The following is an 18,663-nucleotide window of genomic DNA, read 5'->3' as shown; positions in this document are numbered from 1 at the left end:
TAAACACTAATGTATTTTAGAAAATGCAGCAGCCATTTTGCATACAGCAAGTTCCCACAATGGGAAGGTAGATATGGTTCATGTTTAAGACAGTAGTCGCATTGCAGCAGTTATAGAAGGATGACCTGGGATCATAAACAAATCACTTTTTCAATTTGTCAGGTTGTAACCAAGGAAGTTCCATAAGGATCAGCGCTGGGTCCTTAACCAGTTAGAGTCTATATTAATGCCTTTGATGCACTGAATGCAATATCTCCAATTTACTGATTATACAAAACTAGATGGGAAAGTCAAGGTGTGAGAAGTACTCAAAAATGCTGCAGATAGATACACAATTTAAGTGAGAAGGTAGGAAGCTGGTATGCTGTGGGAAAAGTAAAGATGAGAGATGACTAAATATTGGTTTGTAGAAGGATTTGGGTATCCTTGTAGAAGGATTTGGGTATCCTTGTACAAGAATAAAGAAGGTTAACACGTCGGTTTTGCAATAAAAGGAAGCTCTGTCATCTCAAAAGTGTGCATTGAATAGTCAGGTGAATTGTTTTGATATTCATGTTCTTGTCTTTTGCCAACTGAGATTGAAGAGGAAGTTGGTGGAGAACTGACCTACTTTCTATACAATTTGATAGACGAAAAGCAGCTTCACCAAATGGCCAAAGAAGATTGCGGCCTTCCATCAAGTCCTTTCATAATTTTAAAGACCTCCGTGAAAAGCCCTTTAGTCTTTGCTTTTCTGGGTAAAAGAGCCCCAGACTGTTCAAACTTCTTTGTATATGATTTCTTGATGGACTCAATGTTACAGTTCTAGTTTCATCCTTGAGAATCTTTTTTGTCCAATACCTCATCTTTTTGTAATATGCATACCAGAGTTGTTCATGGTACCCTGTGTGTGTACTTGGAGTTTCAAAGGATACAGATTAAGTGGCATAGTAGTAATTAGTAATCCAGTTTCTTGTCTGCCGTTGGTTAACCAATAATTTGTTTAACAATAAATAGTTATTTTACTTTTACTGACAAAACTTGATGCAAATTATATTTGTCCAGAACAGCAGACTGCCAAGAAAGTAGATCATCTTGGTGATCTAATGGATAATTACACATTTGTGATGGCTTATGGGATAGTGGGGTTTGATTATCAGTGCAATTTTCCCAATTGAGTCATGGTGGGTGGGTAAGGTTTTTAGAAGCAATAATCAGAAAACGTTAGCAGACATTTGAAGAGTTCTGAGTTAATTAAGGAGAGCCACACAGATTTATAGAAGGCAGGTTGCCCTTGATTAGTCTAGTTGAGTTTTAAAAATTAGTTAAAAAGGGAAAGGATTTGATGTTGTTTGAATGGACTTGACAAAGCACCACGTTAAAGATAGGTAACAAGATGGAGGCTTATGAAAAGGTAGCTTGGAATCCTGTTGCTTCATGTGCATAGATCTTTGAAGATTGCAAGTTATTGATCCAAAACACACAGATTTTGGCCTTCATAAACAGAAATGTAGAGTAGCAATTGTGCTGAAGTTTTATAAAGTTCTGCCTAAGGCCACAATTCGAGTATTGTGTCCAGTTCTTTTCACCACGCTTGTCCAATTTGAGCATCCTCGAATATTAAGACGACTCATCTGAAGCTTCACCATTGCTGCTAAGATCTGGATGAGTGGATAAATGACAGTGTTGATTAACTAGGCAGTGTGCTTGTTGATACTTTAAACTAGGATAATTGAGAAAGGAGAGTCACACAGATGTACAAATCCAAAAATAATGTTGAAGTTAACTCGAGTAACCCTATGAATCCGCAAAGTTGAGGCAAATTTTAACTTGAGGATTATGTTTGCTTGTGAGCAGGTGGGAATTTGAAAGTGCAGAAATTGACACCATGTCAGTAAGCCATTCCAATTTCTGCATTTAACTGCAGTGCATGTTAACATGGAGAGGCAAGTCATTAATATTGATCAAATTGTCAAATAGCAACATAGTTTTTGAATGTTACTTTGGGTACAGGGTTTCCTAGAATTCGCCAGTGAATATGCAGTGAGAACAGGGTGTCACTTGAGGCAGCTGAAGACATACCAAGGTAAGATGTCAAGCACAACATAATTCTTCCTGGATTATGTAGAAGGTTTTGTTCAGAGAAATTGTGCTGAGTAGTTTCTTCCTCAAATTTCAACGTTTTCACAGCTCATCAACTTTGGAGCTTTGGACCTGTCAGATTAGTTTGGGGTGCCGTTGGTGCTGTTTTACTCTGGACCTTGGATGAGGACTAAGATGATCAGCAGCAAGAGAAAGAGCAACAGCCTGCTATCGGTCCTACTGCTTCATAAGATAAGGAGAAGGCCCGAACTGTGCAGTTCACAGGTGGCAACACACATACCACTATGTGTACAGATAAAGGATAAACTTCCTTGACACCAGTATGTAAGGGGGTCCAGAGTCTGCTAGAATAAAAAGCGTCTCCTACAGGTTGTGGTAGAGATACTTTGCCTTTAGCAGTTAAAGTCACCATCATAGTCACCTTCTTTCCCTCTGGTTCCTTCTAGTGCTACAACTGAGACATCTGCAGGATCTTGGCCTAAAACTGCATAGGATAGGTGAATGATGACTTGGTTGTCAAGGTGAGCAAGGTAGCCACAGATTAAGAAAGGGTGGGAAGATTTTGGTTTGCAGCTCTGGCTGGCTTCCTATCACCCGGAAGGAAAAGCCAATTAAACTGGCCAATGACAGATTTGGTCCAGCTTGTCTTGTAATGGAGCTCTTGTATGTTTGTTTTCAAGTATTTTTTGATTTTTTTTCCTCTGGGAGGTGCAAGTTGTCATCAGACAAACCCATTTAGCAATTGATGTAACCCAAGATCACCAGCAGTATCTTTCAACTGAATGGCATTCATTCCATCAACATATAGTTAGCAAATAACCAAAAAGGTTACTTATGCAGATGGGGTGCAACATTCTCTGGCACCTATTTTGATGCTATGTTTTTTCCTTCCACTTGTCTACCCTTTGCAATCTGTCCATACCTTGATGCAGCTGGCTGTTCGAGGTCAAAGGATTCCCACTGATGAAATCTGTGAGGAACCCAAACAGTGAATACTAGTAGCAGTGTGATCAAAATTATTCAGCCAACCATCAGAATGTTGGAGATGTGCTTCAAGTGTCTGGACAGATCTGAGGCTTTCTTTAACAAGCAACACCCATGCTGTCCAGAGTGTTTACTTGTGGTAAACTGATGCTATGCATAGCAACAAGGTTTAGACCTACAAGAGGAAAAAGGCACAAAGTGCAAGACCTCTTCTGAGTGTGATGTGGCCAAAGCACCAAAATGCAGATAAATTGTTGCCTAGGATGACATCATTGTGAAATTCAGTTGGGGTCTCCCAGTGCAACCATCTGATAGCCACACTTAAATATTACTCTCTTTCCTCTTTCCCCTTTCCCCAACATGAAGGGATCCTGTAAGTAACCAAGCATCTGAATTTTACAGCCCCACGTCTACCCATTGCTTGGCACCAGATCTTAATATTCATTCTAAGTGCATAAGCCACTTCCCAAGGAGCAGGCAAAAAGTGGTCATTGTCAGAAAGTTCTGGAAACAAATTTTTCAGCATGAAAAAATTAAACAAAATGTTAACATTCTGACACTGTATAACACATCCATATGCATGCCCTTGTGTAACTACCTTCTCTTCCTCTTCCTTCATGATGCAACTTCTGTTGTTTCAGCAGAGGTAGAATCGGGCTGCTCAGAAAATGACTGTGACTGCTGAGTTGATATTGGTTAGCCTCTTGTCTATTGGCGCCCGTACCTTTTGCAGGCTTTGTTTTTAAATTCATTCACGGGATATGGGTGTCACTAACCAGGCCAGTATTTATTGCCCATCCCTCATTTCTCAGAGGTTATTTGAGAGTCAATTACGTTGCTATGGGTCTGGAGGCACGTCTAGGGCACACCAAGTAGTCTTAACCAATGGAATGCAAGGTAGCATTTGGTGGTGCCAGCTGTCTAATAAGTGGAAACACTTTGAGGAAACTTGCAGCTGGTGATGTTTTCATGTATCTGTTGTCCTTGTCCTTTTGGTGGCAGAGGTTGAGAGTTTGAAAACTTTGTCTAAGGTACCTTGGTGAGTTATTGCAGTGCATGTTGTCGATGTTACACACTGCTGCCACTGTGCTTTGCTAGTGGAGGGAGTAAATTTTGAAGATGGTCCATGGGAGTCCAGAACTAGAGGGCATAGGATTAGGGTGAGACGGGAAAAATATAGAAGAGACCGAAGAGGCAACTTTACCACACAGAGGGTGGTATGTGTATGGAATGAGCTGCCACAGGAAGTGGTGGAGGCTGGTACAATTGCAACATTTAAAAGGCATTTGGATGGGTATATGAATAGGAAGGGTTTGGAGGGATATGGGCTGGGTGCTGGCAGGTGGGACTAGATTGGGTTGGGATATTTGGTCAGCATGGACAGGTTGGAATGAAGGGTCTGTTACCGTGCTGTACATCTCTATGACTGTGAATCAAGTCCCATGGTCCACAGGCACTCCTGTGCTAGCCATAAGCTGGAGAACATTTTGCTCCAGTAGAATGATGAATAGGGTTTCATGCATGTTATTTCAGTTGCATTTGCTGTGTGAAAGCTGTTGGTGAGGATCTGGCTTATATTCATTTGATCACCCTGTTTGATGTTTCATGTGGCCATTTTTTTCTTTGGACAAATATGTCATCTCAAAGGCATTCAATAGCAAGCTACTTGTGCTTGAGAGTCTACTAATCTCTACGCAAAAGGTTATAGTGCAGCTGGAAGGCACTCTTGTTTTTTTTTACCTTCTGCTCCAGAAGTATCCTCTGGAATTATGACTTCTAAAGTATAGCATCTGCATCCAGCGCAGCAGAGTTTGGACCATCTGGAAACCTTTGAAGTAGATTTGCTATCACTGTCCACCTTCGCTGTCTGCTCTTGCTCACTTGTGATATATGAGCCACTAGGTCCCACTAGACGTGCGGTTAAATGAGCCTTTTTTTGTTATTGATCACTTTTGAAGTATTCTCGTCCTCCTTCAGATATGTGTGAGGTTGGAGACATGCATAGATCTGCTAAATTAATAATATTTTAAATGTTCATCAGGCAATGATCATATTTTTCTTGTTACCAATAAATCAACATGACCAAGCTCTTATGCCTGACATTTAATTCGGCCATTAGGTAGGATTTTGTAACTCCCCTGATGTCCAAGAGTGCTTCCTCTGAAGCAGAGAGTTTGTTGATGCTTACATTCCAGTAAATTCTTGCCTATTTACCTTTTTAAAGGGAGGGGGGGTCCCGTGAGTCTTGGAAGTGTAGAATCATGGTAGTGCATAACAAATATTTGTTAAAGGTGATTGTGAGGTGTAAAGGCTTGGTATTGCTTAACGATGGGTATGTGTGTATCAAAGATGAATTAACAGGTAGAGACATGAGAGAACGTATAGGCAGAAAAAGATCAGTGCACCTGCAAGATTGGTGAGCATGAAGATTATAATGCACACATCAGTAGTTGTATTCAGTTTGGTTATTTTAATTAAAACCTGTTGAAGTATGTAATTAGAAATGTTTGTTTACAGAATGCAGTATTGCCAGTTTCTGCTTCCTATCTATCTATCTCCCCCTCCCCCCTCCCCACCACCACCACTGACCCAGCAATCTCTTTCTACAATTGTTGTAAGATACTTTAGTTAACATGATTAGATCTATTCTGACCCCTCTGGAGCAGGCAGTACTGAATCCAAGCCTTCTGGTTCAGAGACAGCATCACTACACTATGCCAAAACATGCTCTGGGTATTTTGTAACCAATTATGCATTTCTGCAGCCAATGAGTCTTAAACTCAGAGCAGGGATAATACCACTGCACCGCAAGAACCCAGTTTTGTGTGTTTTAATACAGTTGGCTCATAAATTCCTCTAAGTTCCTGCTTTGCTATGATAAATACACTGCTTTTCATATTGAATCCATGGTCCTGCTGCTGACATCCTTCACTAGTTCCAGTCATACCTTTGTTTTGCTGACAAGCATCTCAACTCCATCAGTAGTGCACAGTATCAACCCCAGCAATATCATTACATTATCAGTGTAATCACCTGTACACCTTCAGCGTCATATTCAGAGAACAGCCTGTGAAAGTGTTTGCTCCATTCTGTCATTTCCTTGTGTCCCGTTCACAACTTCCCACTCCTTCAATCTTTATATTTGCAATGTGCCTTTTAAATACTGGAATGAAATCTGCTCATGATCTCATCATGCCCATTCACCCTAGCTGATCTACAAACTTGGAAATAATACGCTAACCCAGCAGTTTGATTGTAGCACCATCAAGTGTCAAGTTGCCCTTACTTCTGGTTTTCTTGTGTGCTACTGCATCCTTCTCCTTTCTCTTCCCACTCCCCGCACATCACAAAATTAAAACTCATCCCCTAATATCTTGACATAAGTAAGTAATAACAAATATGAGCAATCCATTCTACTGACTAGCTTTTTTTGTAAGGGAGGGGAAATGCTGATAAGGCTGAAAGTTAGTCACTTCATTACATTGGAAGTGAACTCATTTTACAATAACTAAGATTATTTTTCTTACCATTGTGCAAATATTAATAACTACTTTGTCTTTTTATAAGAAACTGAAGAGAGTCCTATTTCTAGTACATGTGTATCAATAAAACATGTTAAGTGATATTGGAAGTACTGCCAGCTAAATATTGGGTAATTATTTGGGAATCTGTTTAAAATAATGTAAACTTCAGGAAAAGCTAAGGTATGAATACAATGGGATAGAGACATAGGGATGTACAGCATGGAAACAGACCCTTCGGTCCAACCAGTCCATGATGACCAGATATCCCAATCCAATCTAGTCCCACCTGCCAGCATCTGGCCCATATCCCTCCAAACCCTTCCTATTCATATACCCATCTAAATGCCTCTTAAATGTTGCAGTTGTACCAGCCTCCACCACATCCTGTGGCAGCTCATTCCATACACTTACACCCTCTGCATGCAAAAGTTGCCCCTTGGGTCTCTTTTATATCTTTCCTCTTTCACCCTAAACCTATGCCCTCTAGTTCTGGACTCCACGACCCCAGGGAAAAGACTTTGCCTATTTATCCTATCCATGCCCCTCATAATTTTGTAAACCCCTCAGCCTCCGACACTCCAGAGAAAACAGCCCCAGCCTGTTCAGTCTCTCCCTGTAGCTCAGATGTTCCACACAATATCATTTTGTCTTGTATAGCGCTGGGTGACCAGTCGGCAGATGCGGTTTGAAGGTGGATTTCAAGGTCGGTGCAACAAATTGGTGGATGGTTGTTACTCATTCTGGCAAGCTGGACTCTTACCACTCCTGCATCGTGCGTTGCATGCACACGGTGAGTGTAAACGCATCTGGTAAACAATGATTCATTCTTATTATCAAGGCATATACTTTATGCAAATGGATGAAAGGGTTATTAGACAAATATTGAGTTTCAAAAACATCATTTCAAGAGAACATAAGCTTTATTTATTGAAACTTACAGAGTAGGCTTGCTGTCATTTTTTAAAGCATTACATATTTGGAGTTTTCTACAGTTCACTGTACAGGTGATCTGGAACAATAATAGTTTTATCATGTTTTAATTGTTGTTTTAGCTGTTGCCAAATGAAGCAAGTGAAAACATGTAGGAAGTAAAATTGGTCCTGGCAGACTTTGGTGAAAGCAGAGGAAAACAAACCATTGCAGAATATGCTGTGGCATCAACCCCATAGCTAAAATCTTATCTATAGAAAATAAGTTATTCTTAGTAAGCTGGACAAAGGAGAGTTCTTGGAGAAGGATGTTGTGATCACCAGACAAGAGCAGCTGAATAGGATGAGAAAAAAAATGCACCACAATGTCATTTCCATACACACGCGGACATGTGGACATTTGGCACACGTGAAATAGGAGTAGATGTAGGCTTTTTGGCTTGTGACTCTGTTCTGCAGTCCAATAAAATCATTGTCACGTTCCATATTCCAATCTACTCCAACAATGTTTGATTCCCCTGCCCAACAAGAATCTATCCATCTTTGTCTTAAATTGTTTAATAACCTTATTTACAGTGGTAGAGAGTTGCAAAATGTTTCAAAACTTTGAGAGAAAAAAAATCTCTCAATCACTGTTCTAAAAGAGTGACCCTTAATTTTAAAAAGTGAAGCATTTTAAAATTAAGAGGAAATATCCTGTTGCATCCACCTTATCAAGTCCATTCTGGACCTTAAAAATGTGTTGCTGGAAAAACTTATGCCCGAAACGTCGATTCTCCTTCTCCTTTGCTGCCTGACCTGTTGCACTTTTCCAGCAACACATTTTTAAGCTCTGATCCCCAGCATCTGCAGTCCTCACTTTCTCCATTCTGGACCTTGTACATTTCAATCATGTGCAACTTGTTCTTCTGAATTCCAAGAGAAACAGCCCAGGCATATGCAACCTACATTCATAACTTCACCTGTTCATTCTAGGTATTGTTCTAATAAGCCACCTCGGAATTGTCTTCAGTGCACATACATACATCCTTAAATGAGGATTTGAGTTGTGATCTCACCAATTTCCTGTATAACTGAAGCAATACATCCTTACTTTTATATTCACTTCCTATCATAAAAAAGGATAGCATTGTATTAGTTGCCTTAATTATTATGTATGTGCATACTAATATTTTTGCAACTCAGTCACTAGAATTTCTTGATCCTTCTGCACCTCAGAAATCTGCGCTGTTCTCCATCTAATACTCTGCTTTTTGTCCACTTACTCAACTGCATCTGTTTCAGTCTGCCGACCTCTTTATGTCTTCACTAACGATGGCATGGTAGATCAGTAGTTCGCACTGCAGCCTCACAGCGCCAGGGACCCAGGTTCGATTCCAGCCTTGGGCGACTATCTGTGTGGAATTTGCACGTTCTCCCGTGCATTTCCTCCCAGTGCTCCGGTTTCCTCCCACAGTTCAAAGATGTGCAGGTCAGGTGAATTGGCTATGTTAAATTGCCCATAGTGTTAAGTGCTTTAGTCAGAGGGAAATGGGTCTGGGTGGGTTACTCTTCAGAGGGTCAATGTGGACTTGTTGGGCCAAATGGCCTGTTTCCACAGTGTGGGGAATCTAGTATGTAGAGAATCTAATCTGACATAAGTTCCCACCTATCATGGTATCATCTGTGAATTCAGCTGCCATACTCTTTCTCTAATCATTTGTGCCTTTGGTGAGGCCTGCTTTGGTGCTGTGGCAGACCATTAGACATAGGAGCAGAAATTAGGCCATTCAACCCATCGAGTATGCTCCACCATTAAATCATGGCTGAAAGGTTTCTCAACCCCATTCTCCTGCTTTCTCCCTGTAATCTTTGATCCCCTTGATACTCAAGAACCTATCTCTGAGTCTTAAATATACTCAATGACCTGCCCTCCACAGCCTTCTGTGGTAGTGAATTCCATAGGTTCACCACTCTCTGGCGAAAGATCTTTCTCCTTATCTCTGTTCTGAAAGGTCTCTTTACTCTAAGGCTGTGCCCTCGGGTCCTAATCTCTCCTACCAATGGAAACACATACTCTGTCCAGGCCATTCAGTATTCTGTATGTTTCAATGACAGAGGAACCCTGATTATCTGAAGGTTAGGGGCAAGGAGTATTTTGTTCGGTTAATCGAATGTCGGATAACATAAGTTAGCCATGCATAACATAGTTTAGCCATATTTATAAAGATGGGAGCGGGGGGAGAGAATCTACAGAGGAACCTCGATTATCCAGCATTCGATTATCCAAATTTCAGATTATCCATACAAAATCGCAAGGTCCCGACCTTCGGTTAATCTGAAATTTGGATGTACAGCTCAGAAACAGACCCTTCGGTCCAACTTGTCCATGCTGACCAAATATCCCAACCCAATCTAGTCCCACCTGCCAGCAATGGGCCCATATCCCACCAAACCCTTCCTATTCATATACCCATCTAGGTGCCTTTTAAATGTTGCAATTGTACCAGCCTCCACCACTTCCTCTGGCAGCTCATTCCATACATGTACCACACTCTTCGTGAACATGTTGCCCCTTAGGTTTCTTTTATATCTTTCCCCTCTCACCCTAAATCTATGCCCTCTAATTCTGGAGTCCCCCACCCCAGTGAAGAGACTTTGTCTATATATTGTAACCATGCCCCTCATGATTTTATAAACCTCTATAAGGTCACCCCTCAGCCTCCGATGCTCCAGGGAAAACAGCCCCAGCCTATTCAACCTATCCGTATAGCTCAAATCCTGCAACCCTGGTAACATCCTTGTAAATCTCTTCTGAACCCTTTCAGGTTTCACAACATCTTTCCGATAGGAAGGAGACCAGAATTGCATGCAATATTCTAACAGTGGCTATCTACCTGCCACTCCACTTTCAAGGAGCTATAAACCTACTCTCCAAGGTCTCTTTGGTCAGCAACGCTCCCTAGGACCTTAGCATTAAGTGTATAAGTCTTGCTAAGACTTGTTTTCCCAAAAAGCAACACCTCACATTAAATTAAACTCCATCTGCCACTTGTCAGCCCATTGACCCATTATTTGGGCTAATGTTTTTGGGCGGCACGGTGGAACAGTGGTTAGCGCTGTTGCCTCACAGTGCCAGAGACCTGGGTTCAATTCCCGCCTCAAGGGACTAACTGTGTGGAGTTGGCACGTTCTCCTCGTGTCTGCGCGGGTTTCCTCCGGGTACTCCGGATTCCTCCCACAGTCCAAAGATGTGCAGGTCAGGTGAATTGGCCATGCAAAATTGCCCATAGTGTTAGGTAAGGGATAAATGTAGGGGTATGGGTGGGTTGCGCTTCGGCGGGTTGGTGTGGACTTGTTGGGCTGAAAGGCCTGTTTCCACACTGTAATGTAATCTAATAATCAATATCCCGTTGTGATCTGAGGTAACATTCTTTGCTGTCCAATGCACCTCCAATTTTGGTGTCATCTGCAAACTTACTAACTGTACCTCTTGTGCTCACATCCAAATCATTTATATAAATGATGAAAAGTAGTGGACCCAGCACCAATCCTTGTGGAACTCCACTGGTCACAGGCCTCCAGTCTGAAAAACAACCCTCCACCACCACCCTCTGTCTTCTACCTTTGAGCCAGTTCTGTATCCAAATGGCTAGTTCTCCCCGTATTCCATGGGATCTAACCTTGCTAATCGGTCTCCCATAGGGAACCTTGTCAAACGCCTTACTGAAGTCCATATGGATCACATCTACCACTCTGCCCTCATCAATCCTCTTTACTTCTTCAAAAGACTCCATCAAGTTTGTGAGACATGATTTCCCAAGCACAAAGCCATGTTGACTATCCCTAATCAGTCCTTGCCTTTCCAAATACATGTACATCCTGTCCCTCAGATTCCCTCCAACAACTTGCCCACCACCAACATCAGGCTCGTTGGTCTATAGTTACCTGGCTTATCCTTACCACCTTTCTTAAACAGTGGTACCACGTTTGCCAATCTTCAGTCTTCCGGTACCTCACCTGTGACTATCGATGATACAAATATGTAGCAACCTAATTCCAGAAATTCAAAATCTGTGCTTCAGGGAGGATTGGCATAGATTTTCAAAGCCACAGAACTTTGAAGAAGCGATTACCACCAGGGAACGTAGTTGATCTTGGAGAATAGTTTGGAGGTGGCATGAGATCAGATGGGGGAGAAAGTAGTCAACAATGAAGCTTCAGATTCTGGTAGGAAGCTGTTTGCTTTGTAGAAAATGGGGGATGTTTTTAAAATTTTGTGTGTTTTTAAGCATTGAGCAAGGAAATGGTCAGAGATTATCATTATTAGGAGCATTATAACTAATTTCAACAGCTGAATTATGTTGACATTGGGGTTTTCTCTCTGAATTTATTTGAATGGTGAAGTTATTTCCAGTTCCACTAACTTTGTTGCTTTGCCTTGTAATAAGGAGTGGAGGATTTGTTTTTGTTGCAGTGAAGCTGAAGTATTAATGCCATAATGTACACTTCTCCCTGCTCCTTAACTTGCATATTCTCTCTGGATTATATATTTGTCCTTAGACCTTTTTTAAATTTGTGTCTGAGTGTTTCCCCATGGTAGCAATGTGATATTTCCATTCGAGTTTATCAGTATTTCCATAAGTACTTGAGCCAAAACTGCAAAAGCTTAGTTCAGTATGAGATTGTTAGAGGAAGGAGCATTTCATTCTTTTGCTGAAGACTGGATTCTCACCATATTCCAGAAGGACAGTCTTCCACATTCCTTGAATTCACATATATGTTAAGGAATTGATGTCAGTGGACACAAGTATGTTTATTTGGTTCAAAATATTTGGTGGTTCTTAATTCTTTAATGGAATGTGGATATTGCTGGCATGACTAAAGCTTGTTGTCCATCCTTTCTGCCCTTGAGAATCAGTGATTCTAGTTTCAGGTTGATGTGAACTCCTTATACTATGTAATGCTTTGTAGGGAATGATACTCTCAGTATGACACGCTGGATGTTCCATCAAGGAGCCCTACAAGAGTACATCCTACTTTGCTGTCAGAATTCTACTGGGGGATTGCTGGACAAACCTGGCAAGTGAGTGGTACCTTTTTATTGTGTGCACAATATATTGTCACTTGACTTAACACAACTGATGTATGCACTTACCAGTCCTGACTGGTGAAATAAAATACTAATTATAAGTGCATCCTTTGTCAATGCATATTTGTTGTGATGTGTTTAAAGTCCCTACCTGACTCTAATATACTGTACACTGATAGAACAGGTGCAGGCATGATAGGCTGAATGGCCTTGTGCACTAATAACTTTGTGATTCTGTGACACCTGAATACATTGTAACATTGGGGACCAAAAAGACAGGGTGCAATGCTGAATACTTGGTTGTTTGTCAAGGATATAGTTTTAAGAAGCTGCTTTAAGAAGCTGGTGTTTAAATTACTATAAGCGTTTTTTTTCGGTACTTGTTAACAAGTATGACAGACAATCAAAATAAAACATAGGCTGGGACTGCTTTCCCTGGAGTGTCGGAGGCTGAGGGGTGACCTTTATAGAGAGGTTTTTTAAATCATAAGGGACATGGAATAGGGTAAATCAACAAGGTCTTTTCCCTGGGGTAGTGAGGGAGGGCCTAGGTTTAGGTTTAGGGTGGGGAAAAGATTAGATTAGATTAGATTACTTAGTGTGGAAACAAGCCTTTCGGCCCAACGAGTCCACACTGACCCTCCGAAGAGCAACCCACCCAGACCCACCCCTACATTTACCCTTTCACCTAACATTACGGGCAATTTAACATGGCCAATTCACCTAACCTGCACATTTTTGGACTGTGTGGGGAAACCGGAGCACCCGGAGGAAACCCACGCAGACACGGGGAGAATGTGCAAACTCCACACAGACAGTTGCCTGAGGCGGGAATTGAACTTGGTTTCTGGTGCTGTGAGGCAGCAGTGCTAACCACTGTGCCACCATGCTGCTCACAGTTTAAAAGAGACCTAAGGGGCAACTTTTTCACACAGAGGGTGGTGCGTGTATGGAATGAGCTGCCAGACAGAGTGGTGGAGGCTGGCAATATTATAACATTTTAAAAAGCATCGGGACGGGTATATGAATAGGAAGGGTTTAGAGGGATATGGGCCAAGTGCTGACAAATGGGGCTCGATTAATTTGGGATATCTGGTTGGCATGAACGAGTTGGACTGAAGGGTCTGTTTCAGTACTATAATTCTCTGACTCTGATTACTTAAACTTTAGTGCATGTAGCAACCAAAATAAATTTGCTCAAATAAGTAAGTTTAAGCCTCACAACCAACTTAGTGACTACCCAATTTAATGGTGAAATTTAGATATGATTCCAGGCAACACTCTCTGCCTCTGATGTCCAGGGTTCGATCCTTGTACAGTGTGATTCTCTTGGGTTCTGCTACTAAAGAATCCTGAGGTTGAATTCTTACAGGATTTTCTACCTTGTGAAGTTTCTGATGAGAGATAGTCAGAGAGATGTACAGCATGGAAACAGACCCTTCAGTCCAACCTGTCCATGCCGACTAGATATCCCAACCCCTTCTAGTCCTACCTGCCAGCACCCGGCCCATATCCCTCCAAACCCTTCCTATTCATATACCCATCCAAATGCCTTTTAAATGTTACAATTGTACCAGCCTCAACCACTTCCTCTGGCAGCTTATTCCATACACGTACCATCCTCTGCATGAAAAGGTTGCCCCTTAGGTCTATTTTATATCTTTCCCCTTTCACCCTAAACCTATGCCTTCTACTTCTGGATCTCCTACCCCAGGGAAAAGACTGTCTATTTATCCTATCCATGCCCCTCATGATTTTGTCAACTTCGATAAGGTCACTCCTCAGCCTCCGACACCCCAGGGAAAATAGCCTCAGCCTATTCAACCTCTTCCTGTAGCTCAAATCCTCCAACCCTGGCAACATTCTTGTAAAACTTTTCTGAACCCTTTCAAGTTTCACAGCATCTTTCCGATAGGAAAGAGACCAGAATTGCACACAATATTCCAACAGTGGCCTAATCAATGTCCTGTACAGCCGCAACATGACCTCCCAACTCCTGTACTCAATGCTCTGACCAATAAAGGAATCCTTTAGTTCCATTTATTCTTAACATTGATTACATTTCAGGAGTCCAAGTCTGTAGCTTGCCGCCTTAATCAAAAGTAGCTTTGTTGTTACATTCGTTGTTAACTGTCTATTTGAAACACAACTTGCCCTATCGTTAGTCCCTTCATCTCAGAACATTCCTCATGCAAGCAATCTTAATTGCCCATTTGTCAGAAGGCAGCAAGTTACTAAGCACTTGTTACCTCCTCTCTCCCAGGAAACAGTTTATGTTGTTTCAACTCCTTTTTCCAGGTTAATTGGCATGTTGGTTTTAATTCCGTTATAATAGTTTCTCCTTGACCTTTTTAATCTCAGGAAACCGTTTATTCCAGAAAGAGTTGTTGATGATTCTTTTAATCCCTGAACAGTTATTAAAGTTCTGAAGTTTACACTATCATGCTGTGGATTACTTTGCTGCTAAAGTATAAACAAAAATTGCCATATTGGATCTGTTTTTCATCAAGAATGATGTAAGGTGCTTCATTAGAGAATGGTGTTTCCAGCGGTGAGATTGTCTCTTAAATGTTTAGGGTTACTTCAGCATCACTCTGATTGTGACTAATTCCCTTTTGGTTTCATAAAGCAAGGTCAGTTTTTTCCAATGTGACCTAAGCAGCAAGTTTTCCCTCAGTTTGAATATTGTGCTGGGATTCTGGTTTGAGTCAGAGTTTAGCTGATTACAGGTTTGGTTGGTGTCCAAGATGTGCAAGTAAGGGAACTATTTTACATCATGGGGAATTGGAAAAAGCAAGCTAACTGCAGTTTGTAGTAACCTGCAGTAAAGCAAACCAGTTCCATTATTGGTTAGCTTCAGTCTAACAACTGTATAATCTCAAGAAATGGATGTTGGTCACTATATGGTGTAGTCTGCCACTTTCTTGTAGTATTGACCAGTGCATAAGCACCGTGGCAACCTTCACTCTTACTTAATTTGTGATTGTTCAGATTATTCAATGGATTGACCAAAGAAACGTTGTGGCTTGAGAAATTAAATGTGGTTCATTTACATACCAGCTTTCATGGACAAATAATCTGACTCCATACGTATATGGTATTGAACCTCATCATATATATATATTTCGTCTGCAGGTCAAGGGATTTTTACCATACCTGCTATTGCCTAAGTGGTCTTTCAGTGGCTCAGCACTTTGGCAGTGGAGAACTTCTACACGAAGTTATTGTTGGCGAAATAAACAATCGGCTGGTAAGCATTATTCAAAACGTACACATGAATTTACAAAATAGAATAGACTATTCAGCCCCTCATGTCTACTCCGTAATTCCGTATAATCATGGTTGATCCATTTGTGTTCTGAATTCCACGTTCCCATCACCCCCAATAATTAATTCCCTGTCTAACAAGAATCTACCCATCTCTATGTTTTAAGATGTTCAATGATCCCACCCACACTGCCTCCTGAGCAGTGAGCTCCAAAGTAGCACACTGAGGGGAAAAGAAAAGACTGCTCACCTCTGTCTTGACAGAGTATCTTTGAATTTTAAAGTATTGTGGCCTAGTTCTGGACTCACAAAAGGAAACATATTCACTTTTTCAAGACTGTTCAGCGTCTTATACACTTCGGTCATATACTGATTATATTGAAATATGTAAGATTCTTACGGGTTTTGATATGGTAGATGTTGAGAGGGCTCTTCTTTTGGGAGAGTCTAGGATAAGAGGACATAAACCCGGAGTGAGGAGTTTTCCGTTAAGAGACAGGTGCAGAGGTTAGTGAATTTGTGAAATTCTTTGCCACAGAGTTTGTCGAGACTGTGTCGTTAAGTATACCCAAGGCCGATACGTTTCTAATCACTAAGGGAGTTGAGGATTATGGGATAAGGCAGGAAAGTGGAGTTCGAGGAATTACCAAATTGAGCATGACCTCATTGAATCTGCTCATCCATTCACTGGGTTGAATTGCTTACTTCTGCCCTATGTGATCCCTAACTCTTCTACTCTAGTTCAAACAAGCCCAGCCCTGTCCAACCCATCCTTAGAAGACAACCCACATGAGAACTAGGAGCAGAAGTAGGCAATTCTTGAGCCTGCTCTGTCATTTAATACAATGATAGTTGACCTCATCTCAGTCTCAACTGCAATTTCCTGCCTGCTCCCCACAATCCTTTAAAAATCTATCTCTTCTTTAAATTTATTCAGTGCCCCAGCTTCTACCACATAGACCTTTTCTATTCAATGCCTTCATAATAAAGACTAGCTGCCATAAGTGTTCTTGATTGTGTTTGTACCTGCAAACTAACTCATTCACAAGAACACCGAAATCCCTTTACAGGATACCTTGGAATTCCACAGTTGTTCTCCAATTAAGTAATTCTGTGTTTCATTCTTCCTGTTAAAGGGAACAACTTCACATTTTCCCATATTATACTTCATCTGCCAGATGTTTGCACACACAACCCATCTATATCCACCTGCAATTCCCTTTTTTTGTCTTCAGAGCATATTTGCCTATCTATATTGGCATCATCTCTAATTTAGCAAAAATACCTGATCTCTCTATCCCACTAAATCTAATTCTAAACTGGGCCTCACCACAGATGCCTGCAGGACTCCACTTATCACATCCTGCCAATCACTTCTGCATCCTTTTTGTTCTCTTCCAGGCAGCGAATCCTCTGTCTTTTCAAAAGTATCTGATTTTCTGCAATGGCCAAAGAACTGAGACATGTAATTCTGCAGATAATAATTCTACAGATGTTAACACTTTTTAAGTCTTCTAGATTATTCCAATATGTTGATCATTAACATCTTTTCATTCTTCTTTGCATTTGTCTCTTTTTTTTAAACACTATCCAAGTGATTGATATTTTAAAAGTATAAAATTGTTAGATTGGAGTAAATAGGAGCAGGAGTAGACCATTTTGTCCACCTGCTATTCAGTGAGATTGAGGATGATCTGATTGTGCCCTTAATTCTATTTGCCTGCTTGTGCCCCATGACTCTCGCCTGTTTGACAATGAAACATCAGAGTAATTGAGCCTTGAATACCCGGCCTCCATTTCTGTCTGTGGAAGAGAATTCTAAAGACAAATAACTGACTCTTTGCAGTTTCATGTACATTTACGTATGTAGGTTAAAAGTGGAAATATATACTCTGATATTTCTTTTCCTTCAACAGGAACCAATCCATCCTGTATACAACATTAGTCCTGAAAAAGTAGCACAAGCTGTTATGCACTTCCTCAAGCTACCAGTACCACAGATGAAAAGCAATTCAAATTAAATTCATTATGTATTCAAAGTAACTAACTTTCCAAGTACAAATTGTGTAACCTGAGTGCAAAGAATTGTGGTTTACAAAGTAAAATGATTCACTTGAAGCAGGGACTAGTATCAAGTTATTTTCTTCTGACAACAACAAGCCATTGGCACTGCCTATACTGTGACTGACTAGTCTATGTTCAGCAACTTGCTCCTCAATGCTGGAGAAAGTGTGGTATCTGTAAGTGTTCTTAGTTTTATAACTGAATTCCTCAGTAAAACCGAATAGGATTAGTGCAAGTATAGCACTGTGCTTTATATTGGCTTCAGAAATAATTTATCACAGTTGCAATAAAAATAATCTTTTCAAGCATTCCATTTTGTCTGAATGAATTTTCATTGTTTCATTGTTTTATTGTGCTTTTCTTTTTCTATATAAAGGATTATGTTGCTTATTGGATGACCAAAGAATTGTTGAATGCCTGAGACTTAAGTTGAGCAGTTTATTGTATGTTTTGAAAACTTGTCATAATAAAATGTGTTTAACTGAGAAGGTGATAGTTCATCATACCTTATGGATGAAAATCATGCCTGGAAACGCAAAATAATCAATGGGATAAAAATAGAAAGGCCTGCAGAATGTCAGCAGTAGTAATGGCATCTGTGGAGAGAAAAACATATTTAATAGTTTGTGTGCAAGAATCATACTGGACTTGAAACATTAACTGATTCTTTCTCTACAGATCTGCCAGAGGCTGCTGACTTTCTCCAGCACTTGTTTTAGTTTCAGATTTCCAAAATCTGCAG

The 18,663-nt window shown here is 40.8% G+C and overlaps 1 protein-coding gene across 1 annotated transcript in view; it reads left to right on the top strand.

Moving 5' to 3' along the window:
- fntb (farnesyltransferase, CAAX box, subunit beta) overlaps nt 1–18,229 on the top strand; it is an 80,154-nt gene extending 61,925 nt beyond the window's left edge. The window contains exons 9-12 of the mRNA XM_043698076.2: nt 7,248–7,380; nt 12,473–12,584; nt 15,726–15,840; nt 17,774–18,229. Of these exons, the coding sequence (XP_043554011.1) occupies nt 7,248–7,380; nt 12,473–12,584; nt 15,726–15,840; nt 17,774–17,878 (465 nt within the window). The 3' untranslated portion in view covers nt 17,879–18,229. The remainder of the gene's footprint in view (nt 1–7,247; nt 7,381–12,472; nt 12,585–15,725; nt 15,841–17,773) is intronic.
- Nucleotides 18,230–18,663: the final 434 nt, after the last annotated feature.

Source organism: Chiloscyllium plagiosum, unplaced genomic scaffold (assembly GCF_037043375.1).
Source record: "Chiloscyllium plagiosum isolate Xiang-an unplaced genomic scaffold, Cpla_swu_hap1 HiC_scaffold_8, whole genome shotgun sequence".
NCBI classification, from domain to species: Eukaryota; Metazoa; Chordata; class Chondrichthyes; order Orectolobiformes; family Hemiscylliidae; genus Chiloscyllium; species Chiloscyllium plagiosum.
The sequence above is the reverse complement of the archived record's forward strand: the minus strand, read 5'-3'. Positions and strand labels throughout refer to the sequence as shown.